This window comes from Nyctereutes procyonoides, unplaced genomic scaffold, assembly GCF_905146905.1.
Source record: "Nyctereutes procyonoides isolate TBG_1078 unplaced genomic scaffold, NYPRO_anot_genome, whole genome shotgun sequence".
NCBI lineage: Eukaryota > Metazoa > Chordata > Mammalia > Carnivora > Canidae > Nyctereutes > Nyctereutes procyonoides.
Genome location: NW_026575030.1, coordinates 32,714,319 through 32,726,179, shown reverse-complemented (window position 1 = coordinate 32,726,179; position 11,861 = coordinate 32,714,319). Strand labels below are relative to the sequence as shown.

Genomic DNA, 11,861 nt, shown 5'->3' with positions numbered 1-11,861 from the left:
AGCTGTTTCGGGGTGGGAAAGTCAAGTGCGGAGCCCGCGGCCGGCTGCGGCGCGGCGCGGCGGGGAGGCGGTCGGCGGGGCTGGGGGAGCGGCTCCCGCCGGGCCCGGGGCGGGGACAGGGCCTCCTCCGCGCGCCCCGGCCTCCCGGAGGAATTCCCTCGGGCTCCCAGCCCCGGCCGCAGTGCGGCGCCGCCCGAGCCACCGCGGGGATGCGGGTGAGCGCCGCGCGGCGTGGACGGAGCGCGCTGGGGCGGGGGGGGGCGCAGGGGGGGGGTAACGGGGGTACGGGGGGGAGCGGGGGCGCAGGGAGGGCAGCGGTGGGCGCAGGGAGGGCTGACGGGGTGCAGGGGGGGCGCAGGGAGGGCTCAGGGAGTGCAGAGGGGGCGCAGGGAGGGCTGACGGGGTGCAGGGGGGGCGCAGGGAGGGCTCAGGGAGTGCAGAGGGGGCGCAGGGGGGCGCAGGGAGCGCGCAGGGAGGCAGCGGGGGCGCAGGGGGACTCAGGGAGGCCAGCGGGGTGAGGGGGCGTGGCGGGAGCCGGCGGCGCGGGGCTCGCGGGGGTCCTGGGGCTGGGGGGGGGGCGGGGCGGCTGGCAGGTCCAGCGCCGGGTCCCCGCGGGCACCGCCGCGGAGGTGGGACCGCGGGATCCAGCGCTCCCTGGCGCCCGAGGAGCTCGCTCCGCCCGGGGGGCGCCGGCCTCCCGCATCCTCCGGGCCTTGGGCTCGGGGAGCCGGGAAAGGGACCAGAGGAGTCAGGGTTAAAGGCCGGGGTATCCAGGCGACACAGGCACTTTGTGTATTCAGGATCTGTTTACGCGCCGCAGACCGGACGAGGATCTCGGTCCACTGGGATGGCAGCAGTGGACGCTTAAAATCCAGATACGAGTAATACCTCGGGTTTGCTTTTGTTTTCTTTTTTCACATATGGTTTCTTGGCAAGACCGCTTGGCGGGTTATTTCAGTATCTTCCTTAACAACGGAGAAGGGTGGCCTCGGAGCTTGTGTTTACTCTGCGCCCTGGATGCTGCTAAATCTTGCCAACCATCCTTCAGAGGAGGAATGCTTCTGTGATTTTACAAATAAGGAGAACAAGCAGAGAGGTTAATTTTTCCAAGTCCATGCGACTACGCGCCATGGGATCAGGATTTGCTCCTAGAAACTCAGGGGAAGAGGCATGGATAGGAGCAGTTACCTGCCAGGGGTCCAGCCGCCAGGTAAGACCAGGCCTCTGGGAACTCTGGCCCTCTTGGCAAGGGGTAGAATTGGATTTCTCCATTTACTCCATTTTGGACTCCCTGTACGTGATTTGATTAATGGGATTTTTTTTTTTTTGAAAATGTTATTTTTTTTTTAGGTCACCTCACAAATATCAGTGTTCCTATATCTTAGGCACTGTATTAAGTGGGTTAAATGCTTAATTCTCATAGTAACCCAATGAAATAACAATAGTATTTATTTAGCACTTACTTACATCACTCACTAGTCTTGGGCGCATTTCATGTGCTGTCTTGTTTAGTCTTTTTTAACAGAAGGATTGGTGATTTTATTTTTGCCTGCATCTTGGAGAGGTGAAGTCGTTTGTCGGAGCCCACACATCTGGTATTTGTGCTAACTCCGGCTCATCAGCCACAATAATTATGTATATATTTAATAGCAAGGCTTTCCTTCTAATTCCCTTCCACCATCGTTGTGTTGTCCTTTTCTTTCTTAAAAATTCTTTGCTCCCAGCCTACTCAGTGTGTTTAGGTGTGCATCTGCTTTCTCTGTTATCCTAAAACACAGATTTTCACTATGAGAGCCAATCCGTTCTGCATTCCTCATCATCTTTGCTAGGATTTGGGTTTCCATGTGAGAGAGGGGCATATGGTTAAAAAAAAAAAATGGCATGGAGTTTGAGTGCCAAAGAAGGCTTTTTAGTTTCAGAAGCCAAGAGCCTGAGCACTTGAGCCTTAAAGCCTAAATGCTGGAAAACCCAAGGACATACATTATTCCAGAGGGGAAGAATGCAGGGAATGGAGAAACCAGCTTTCTTGATCCTAAGGGAAATAAGTATTTTCTAGGCTGGGAGAGCAAAGAGGGACTAAATAAAATCTGTATTCAGACACGATCTTGTGTTCTGAAAAGGCAGCCCTGTGCCTGGTCCCTGTGAATGGGGAGGGAGTTCAGGAGGATGGTAAATAAACCGTACAGGGAGGTGTTGAAATCCAAGAACGGAAAACACCTGCACCTTGCTTTCCTGGGGGGGCGGGGGGGGAGGGAGGAACTGTGGGAAGAGACCGGCCTTCTCATCATGACAAGGAAAGCATAAATTGGAGATGGGTAGATACATGGGGGTCTAGGCAGAGAAAGCTTGTAGATTTTTTCTTGGCCTAACACAGAGAGGACCTGGGAGCATGGAATCAAAACAAAAGAGAGTAAGAGAAGACACTTTGTATAAGCCCAAGGTTTAATTGCACAAATGTGCCCAAGACTAGTGAGTGATGTTAGAAAGTGCTAAATAAATAAATACTGTTATTTCATTGGGTTACTATGAGAATTAAACATTTAAACCACTTAATACAGTGCCTAAGATAGTAGCACTGATATATTGACCACATGACTGGAGGGGAACGCAGCCATCTCAGGGAATTCTACTGTGGACAGATGGTTGCAACCAAGGGTTAGTAGCCCTGTGCCATGGCTTGGCAATGTGTGAGCCTCTAAGCCTGGAGATGCAGTGCCAGAGATTGGGACAATTATGAGGTGCTGAAGTGGTAGGGGCTCAACTGACAGAGATTATGAGATATTGGCCGAAATGAAGTCTCTACCTCTATAGCTGAAATGGCAATATGAAATTCAGTTAAAGAAAAATACAGAGAAACCCACATTTCTTCCACATCTCTATCATAGAGAACTATAGGGAAAAGTTTTATTTCTTGCCTCTACCCTCATGAACACATGCACGAAGACCAAGTAAATGGATCCATGGGGCCACTATAGAGAGAAGTTAATTTATCTACTTCCCTTCCTCTCATTTTGTAATAAATGATACCCAGAATAGCATTAAATGTTACCATGTAAGAATACCAAGGATTTTTGCCCAGACACGTGAAAATAAAGCAATGAAGTAAATAAGTAAGTAAGTAAGTAAATAAATAAATAAATAATACTACTTTTTAAAAAGATTTATTTATTTACTTAGAGAGAGAGAGAATGAATGAGCACAAATGGGAGGGACAGAGGGAGAGGGAGAGAGAATCTCAAGCAGACTCTGTGCTAAGTGCGGAGCCCGAGACAGGGCTTGATCCCTGGACCTTGAGATCCTGACCTGAGCTGAAAGCAAAGGTCGGATGCTTAACCAGCTGCGCCCCTGGACATTACTGTTTTTTAAAAGGAGTGATTCACATAAAGTTTGCAGAACTTGCAGGGGAATCTACTTTGGCAAAGGTCAAGGCAGTCATTATCTTTCTGGAAAGTGGTTGCCCCTGAATTATGTCTTTAATGTTAACAGATGTGGATTATTTGGGAAGTGGGTGCTCTTTAGCATTTGTAGCCTCTGTGTTTTCTCCGTGTTTTTAGGGCAATTTGTTCCCCCAGCCATCCCCCATCTTTGAGGCCTTGCCCTAGACAATAATGGCCCTAAATCAAGACCTCAAATTGCTAGGGATTGCCATTACAGAGGAGTCATGCTTTTCTCTTCCCACATCTGAGCACACTCCTTTATTTCTTCCATTATAGTCTCTGGTTCTGCATCCACAAAACCAAAGTCATCTGGTGGTTAAAACGTCATCTGCAGCATTTCCCTCAAGTAGCCATGAGACCGAAGCTTCCTTAGCTTCTGATCCACATGCAAATGCCCATTTCTGTGCTTTGCTTTCTGTCTTCAGGTGTTCAGGAGGCTCTTCTGTCAACTGTCTACCTGTGGACTGATTTGGCTCTTGGCAACAGTGATGCTATGCAGGGCGCAAGGTAAAAAGATGCCAGTTCCCCTGCCGGGAGTTCAGGAAGCATAATTTCTGTAGAGGAGACAGACATCTGGCTACTGTTGTTTTGTGCTGTGCTAGTTCATTTGTCTGCGTGAATTATTTAAACATGTAATTTGCTTGGAGGAATGGGAGTGGTTCTTTCTGCTTTCCACATTTTTTTGTTTTCAAAGTGGAAAAACACTTTGAATATTTAGAAACTGTTTCCATAGCTAAAACCAGACATGAAAAAATCCATTTCTATTAAGATGTCTTTCTCGATTAAGATGTCTTTCACCTGTCAAATCAAATAAGTTTGAAATATTATTTAAAGAAAAGAAATATTATCTAAATGTAATTCTCTATGTTTATAAAGATATGGAAATGCCTGGGGAGGATGGATGAACATACCCTTCTTGGAAGATAAGCTGGCAGTAAGCCTTTAAATTGGGTGTACCCCTCTTTTGCAGAAAGAAAATAATGGAAAATAATGAAATAGAGAGGTTACATAGGTTCACGGTCTATTATATAAAGCATATGCCTGTGCTGTCCACTTATCTGTTGAATTTCCTAATTGTGCCAGGCCTTTCTCTGTTCCAGGGGAAGCCACCCCTCACTTTGCCACTGACCTTTTATCATCTTGCATGTGATGTTGCTCTCCGTCAGCCTTCACGGGTAGAGACAGGGCAGGCTTCACACCATCCACGGCAGAGCCTTTACCAACCGACTGGTGGGGAACGAGGGGTGGGGGAGATCTAAATGGAATTCCATAGAAGCATCCAAGAATTGTAAACTTTCCACTAAATTATTTCTTCCATTGTCAAATAGGACAATCACCTAAGAAGTTAAAACCCTAGCTCTAGTTCCTTTTCTACTCTCCATTCTAAGAGCAGCAATTTCTTCAAATCTCTGCTCTGCAAAATCTCAACCTTCAGAAAACCCCAACAACAGGTATAGACTCTAGAACTTTTCACATCTACCAAGAGTACACCTCCCGAAAACTATACTTCCGTGGCACTCGTGGCTTCAATTTGTATCTCTTGCTCTGCCTACCTTCTCATCCCTGACGTTGTGGAAGTGCCATTGAGAGGATATTGTTTATTTGTTTGTGCTTCTTTTTTTTCTAATCACACTAGCTAACGTTTTCTCTATGTTATTCACTTAAAAAAAAACAAACAGATTTTGGTATTTTTGATTAGGTCTACATGTTGTGTACCATTTCATTAATTTGTGCTTTTATCTATGTTAATTCACTCCTTTTATCTTTTGGGGGAGTGAGATGTTTGGATATACGTGTGCATTCATTTTTTCCATCTTTCTTGCTTCCTTAGGATTGAATATTTTCCTCTGAAAATGGCTTTATTAATTTCTATGGATTTTAAGACATTATATCTCCTTGTCTTTTATAGTAGTTGATGGAATTGATTTTTCTTGCTATGGTATCTGGTATAGTTAGAGTTCAAAGAAGTATGCAAATTTTTTGTTGATTGCGTTGCGGACAGTGTTCAAGGTCATAGGGTAAGAGCTTTTCTTACACTATTTCAAGTTCAATCTAGGGGAATATTTATTAAGATTATATGTTCTCTTTGGGTAAAAGTTTATAAATACATTCCTATATACACACACATATATAAAACCTAAACATATATGTAACGATTTATGTATAAATCCTCACTTTTCAAATCTTCTCATTCTTATATTTGACTTTTTTGCTTTATATGTATCTTTTAATATATGGAATTGAAAATCCTGAGCAAACTATCGAAAAACTCTTCCATTATCATTGTGCATTTAAAATTTTTTCTTTGCAATTCTATGGCCTTTTATATTTTTCATTTAGGTTGTTAGACACATAAACCTTTGTTTGTTTAAGGATTTATTTACTTATTTGAGAGAGAGAGAGTGAGAGAGAACATGGCAGGGAGAGGGAAAGGAAATCTCAAGCAGACTCCTCGCTGAGCCCGGAGCCCAATGTGGGGCTCCATCCCATGACCCTGAGGCCATGACTTGAGCTAAAATTAAGAGGTGGATGCTTAACTGACTGAGCCACCCAGGCTTCCCAACATAAAGGCTTATAATGAATATATCTTATTTTAGATTGCTCCTTTTATTATTTTGAAAAATACATTTTGTCCCTTACAGTGCTTTTGTCTCCCATTCTTCCTTTTGCCTTCTTGTAAGTCTCAACGGTCTGATGCCGGAACATCCTAGGTCTTTGAATTTTTCTTTAATTTTTTTCCATATCTTTATCTCTTTGTGCTACATTCTGGAAGAATTCCATGACCTGCTTTTCCTACTTAGTTTACTCTTCAGTGACGTCCAGTCTACTAAGTCAGCCAAATCATTAAGATTTTATATTTGTCACTTTCTGCAACTCTACTTTCTACTATTTACAATGCTGGCTTCTTTTTACACTTAAGATATCGCATTTACTTGTGTCAAAGTGTTTATCGATTTATGGTAACTTTATTCATTTGGTAGAAGTTCTTGGGTTTGTAGAGGTTTTTTCTTCTTTCGTTGTGTCAGCTTTCTCAAATGTCTGCCTAATTATATTGAGATTTCCCACTGAATCATCTGTTGTATCAGTATGAACAGCCTGCATTGGAGGGGGAAGAAATTACTATCATGCCTTATATTCTTCACTGCATTAAGTAAAAATGTGGGAATGGGTAGACTGTTACTGGTTGTCAAAGCCATCTGGTCCTGTGCAGGCTCCTAAAGCATATTATTTTCATGTTTATATATATATATAAAGATTTTATTTACTTATTCATGAGAGACACAGAGAGAGAGGCAGAGACACAGGCAGAGGGAGAAGCAGGCTCCATTCAGGGAGCCCAATGTGGGACTCGATCCCGGGTCTCCAGACTCGATCCCGGGTCTCCAGGATCACGCCCTGAGCTGAAGGCAGATGCTCAACCGCTGAGCCACCCGGGTTGCCCATAGTTTTATATTTTGTTGTTACATTTTTCTTCCTTATGTCCCTGTGTTCACCACTGCTTCCTGGTGGCAGACGCCCCTCTCGCTGCCCCCTCTGTAGAGTGTGTGTGTAGAGTGTGAAGAGCTGCTACATCTGCACTTAAACTAATCACTCTGCCAATTGTCCATGGGCCCTTTCTTGCTTCTACCCCTCTGGGCATGAGCCCTCTTGGTGATGCTTCTATTCTCTCTGGCAGTCTTCATCTCCAACCTCATTCTACCTACTTCCAGTTTACAGGGGTTCTTCACACAACTTCTAGTCACTGAGAGTTTACTTTCTTGTTTTTTATTTTTGTTTTTGTTTTTGTTTTTTACTTTGTTACTCTTAAAGATTGACTAAACATATTTGAACCTACATTTCTCTAGCAGCGTCAAGGATGTAGGTAAATATTTTCTTTGCACTATCCGCTATCTTTTCTATGTTGAGCTTTGAACATGCATTTTTTAATCAGAAAAGTACGTATGTCATGTATTAAATTTTAAAATATAAATGTTCTCTTACGATTCCATGTAAGTGGTGACCCAAGACGAAAAAAGGCTGCTGAATACACCTGCTTCCTTAAGATGCTCTCTGCAAAATCCCGAGGAAGTCTTGATAGTGACATGGCAAAAAGTCAAACCTGTGAGCCTGGAAAACATGGTCACCTTCAGCAAGAACCATGGGGTCGTGGTCCAGCCTGCCTACAAGGACAAGATAAATGTCACCCAGCTGGAGCTCAAGAACTCAACCATTACCTTCTGGAATACCACCCTGGAGGATGAAGGGTGTTACAAGTGCCTCTTCAACACTTTTGGTTCTGGGAAGATCTCAGGAACAGCCTGCCTCACCCTCTCTGGTGAGGATCTCCGAGAATACATTGTCTCTGTCTAGACGTGTTATGCTCCACAATGTTCAGAATGTGGTGGTAGGCCTAGTTTTTCAGGATCCTAACCTCAGAAAGGTTCATGAGAAGATGCTTAGCCTTTCATGTCTGTTATGACCGTGCTTGTAGTTATTTGGAAAGTTCACGGGGCTACATTGAATCTCTGCGTGGAGGGATCTTTGAGAAATCATGTTGTCAGCAAGAGTAAATTAAGTACCATGGTGAGGATGATGGGTTCTCCGTAAATGTGATGTGATTCAGACCTAGCGTTGCCATTAGCCATCATGTGGACTTGGAAGAGTCCTGTCCACTCTGAACCAGAGTTTATCTATCTGATAGATCATGTGTGGGATCTCTAACAGCTTTACCACTTTTGGATCTAACATGTTGGCCAGATTGGGCTCACCTGGAGCCAATTACGGTGGTCCCTCTCATTTTGTCTCACCAAAATTCTCTCGGGATTGGTAAGGGGACATAGGGCAGAGGCTCTTCATAACCTGATGCCAACTAGGGATTTAACTGGATAATAAGCATTCTTTTACAATCCAAGAGGCTTAGTTTGAGAAGATTCTTTTACTTTTAATTGACACATAGCTGAGATTGGGACCTGAGAAGTGGGAGAAAGGGGCAACTTTGGACCATGGCACACCTGATGGGTGTTTTAGAAGGGAAAAGAGAAATGTAGACAGGGTTATCAGGAATGTGAAAGTGAGAGTGCGAGCCCACCAAGAATATTGGACATGGGTAAGAGGAGGCTCAGTAGACAAGAGTGCAGAGGGGGGGATGGCAACACTGGAAAAAGGTTTCTCTTGCTTATTTTGCCTATGAAGAGTCCTCTCTGCGGGATATTACCTCAGGTTTTATTCTTGACTCTATTTCTTTTGTTTTCTTTGTCTCTTTGAAGACAAAGAGACTTTGTCTCTCTTTGTCTTTCCCCACCTTCCAGTCTTCCCTTCTTTCCTTTCATCCTTCCTCCTACCTCTTCACTTTTCTTTTTTCTTCTTATGTCATGTTTTACTCATTTCTGTTACTTTTTAAAATTTTTTGAGATTTTATTTACTTATTCATGAGAGACACAGAGAGAGAGTCAGAGACATAGGCAGAGGGAGAAGCAGGACTCCATTCTAGGACCCCTGAGCCACAGGCAGACGCTCAACCACTTAGCCCCCCTAGCTTCCCATCTGTTACCTTTTCTTTTCTTCTTTCTTCTTTTTTTCCCCTCATCTTTCTCTTTTCTACTGTCCCTCCTTTACTTATAACCTTTCGTATTATTTTTTTGCCTGAAAACCAGGCTCCCCTGCGTCTTCTGGCTAGTAACCCAGTTCTTTTCCACACTGAGCCTTTCCAGCCACACCTTAGAGCTTTCATGGAAGTCATCTCTTGATATACCAGACAGCCCTGACACCCAGTCTCCATGCCAACCATACTCGCCTTCCTTCACTTTTATCTGTCTTCCCCTCGAGCCCAGTGACTTTAGTAATCTCATGGAAAAAAGCCACAGTCCTTTGGCTCTGTATTTCCTCCAGCCCACTGCCACCTACCTGCCTCTTGAACCTCTAAGCACAGACCAGGCTTTCATTTAGCTCCTGCCCTTTAGTTATCTTGTAGGCTCCAGAGCAACCACAGGAAAGCTGGCTTGCATTTGCTTAGCAGAGATAAACTACACATTGAAAGTACACACTGATAATGACTTCGCTAGTCAAGGGACTTTTGAAAGGGAACAGGGTTGCAGCTGAACTAACGTAATATCCTTTTCTCATAAACTCATTTTTTTCCTCTTAACTCCATAAGGTGATCCCCAAGGTCCTTCCAGCTGTCATTCTGTGACTCTCTGGTTATCAGCAGAGAATTTCTAATTTACATTTTCTATAGATAATTCTGAGCGGGGACTTTTCAAGTCTCCTCTATTGCATCTCATTCCCTGGTCCAGCTCCAAGCAGACCAAGGCCCACCTCTGAGCAGCAGCCCATCCATGGGCTCTGTTCTGAAGCTGCCCCGGGACTTCCGAGAAGCACAGGCTACCTGTCTGGAAGCGCTGACTGGGGACCATTGTCAGACTATGAGAGGGATACCCAGAAGAAGTCAGAGATGGCTGCCTTGCCCATGGAAAAGGAGAACAGAATAAGTAGGCTCTAGACTGTTTGGGAAAAAGGACACCCTCTGTGCATTGAGCTAATTCCCCTGCAGACAAACTACAGAGAGGATTTTTCTTGTTACAGGGTTGTACTAGGCCAGTTTCCATCCCTCTGGCCACAGGATTGCTTAGACACAGGAAGAACCGAGAAGGCCCAGTTCAAGTTGGATGGGCCACCTTATCCCTTGAGGCCTCCCCCTCACAGTGTCTTTCTGTAAAGATCTTCCTTCAGCCTTTGAGGAGCATGTGGTGCTTAATTCATGGTAGACCATCATTTTTTTTTTTTTGTCCCAGTACAGCCCACAGTGTTTCTTCACTACAACTTCTTCGAAGACCAGCTAAATATCACGTGTTTTGCCAATGCCCGCCCAGCACCTGTGATCTCTTGGAAGGTCGCTGGGTCAGGGATTGAAAACAGTACTGAGGTTCTCTTGCACCCCAATGGGACCACATCAGTCACAAGCGTCCTCCACGTCAAAGACCCCAAGAGACAAGTGGGGAAGGAAGTGGTTTGCCAGGTTCTGCACCTGGGGACAGTGACCAGCCTCAGGCAGACTGTGGATAAAGGTAAGAGAAGGTGGGCAAAGATGGCTGTGGGTGCGTCTGCCATCAGCACCTGGAAGGTGCTGAATGTTCTGCAAAGCCTCTTGGCCACTTAGCAGAGGAGCTCGAGGGAGAGAATGGAGTAAGTAAGGAAAGAAAAACAGAGTTGAGAAAGTTTTACTTCAGTAAGTGTGGTAGGTTGGCCACATACCAAATACTTCTGCTGAGATCCACCCATGCATTTTTTTGTTGTTGTTTCCCATGCTGCTGACACTTCCAGAGTGTCTACTGGCGCAAGCTCTGGGACTCTTGAACTGGCACAGTAAGCGATACTCAGGCCCTGGGCTCACAAGTTCCTATCCCAGAATGGGCGCACAGAATGGGCAGTTATACCACTGTGTGCGATAAAGCTACGGTGCACACCGGTGCACCCCCGGGACGACTGAGGGTTTGGGAGGAGAGCATCAGATCAGTCTAGAGGGATCCACAAGCATTTCCTGGAAGAGGTGACATCTATGAGGAAGGCTTTGCATAATCTACACTGTGGAAGAGGGGCCACTGCGCTTTTAAGAAAGGGATTGACCTGACGATGTCTTCCTCACCCCTTTGAAACAGACTGCCTCCTGTGCAAGACTCCTTTTGCTTTCTTGTGTTTCTCTTTAAGCTGCTGTCTCTGGGCCTCATGGATACAAGAAATGAGTGTTGTGGGCAGGAAACTAAAGGGAGTGGCAATTTTAGGCAGGATGCTTTTGGAATAGCCACAGTTTTGATCTGTGTGATTTGGAAGCACTAGGTCTGGGTGAGGCTCTCCGTAATAAGCCTCCTAAAAAGATATTGGTGCTTTTTTTTTTTTTTCAGGGAGCATTTTAAGCAATGAAGCCTAGAAAAAGTTTCCCCTGCATGCCTTATTGGTGTGTAGCTTCTAGGGAACATTTCCAGTTGTCATTTGGGGGGGGGGGTGTCCTTGAAAAAAAACAGACTAATCAAAAAGTCAACATTTAGGTAAATTTAGTCAAAAGATTTGCAAGGTTAGATTTGGACATTTGTGAAGAGATCCTCATTTTTAGCCAAGGCAGAGGGTAAATTTCCTTGGAAAACAAAAACCTGAAAAGGAATATGTCTTCTTTTCTAAGAATGCCAAACTCAACTTCCATAGTTTGTAAATTCTTTTTAAAGATTTAATTAATTAATTAATTAATTAATTCATGAGAGACACAAAGAAAGAGGCAGAGGCACGGGCAGAGGGAGAAGCAGGCTCCCTCTGGGGAGCCCAATGCGGAACTTGATCCCAGAACTCTGGGATCACACCCAGAGCTGAAGGCAGATGTTCAACCGCTGAGCCACCCAGGTGTCCCATGTTTGTTCTGTGAACATCACTGAAAGTCTTCGATGCTTCAAGCATATC

At 45.0% G+C, this 11,861-nt stretch overlaps 1 protein-coding gene across 6 annotated transcripts in view; it reads left to right on the top strand.

Moving 5' to 3' along the window:
- Nucleotides 1–80: 80 nt before the first annotated feature.
- Nucleotides 81–11,861, top strand: part of LOC129503687 (OX-2 membrane glycoprotein-like) — a 108,643-nt gene continuing 96,862 nt past the window's right edge. For 4 of the 6 annotated variants that reach the window (XM_055315977.1, XM_055315978.1, XM_055315979.1 and 1 more), the window contains exons 1-5: nt 81–215; nt 937–1,210; nt 3,863–3,944; nt 7,432–7,752; nt 10,208–10,480. In XM_055315977.1, coding sequence (XP_055171952.1) covers nt 1,115–1,210; nt 3,863–3,944; nt 7,432–7,752; nt 10,208–10,480 — 772 coding nt within the window. In that variant the 5' untranslated portion in view covers nt 81–215; nt 937–1,114. Of the gene's footprint in view, nt 216–936; nt 1,211–3,862; nt 3,945–7,431; nt 7,753–10,207; nt 10,481–11,861 lie in introns of those variants that run through there. The other 2 variants (XM_055315980.1, XM_055315983.1) reach the window with 2 other exon arrangements.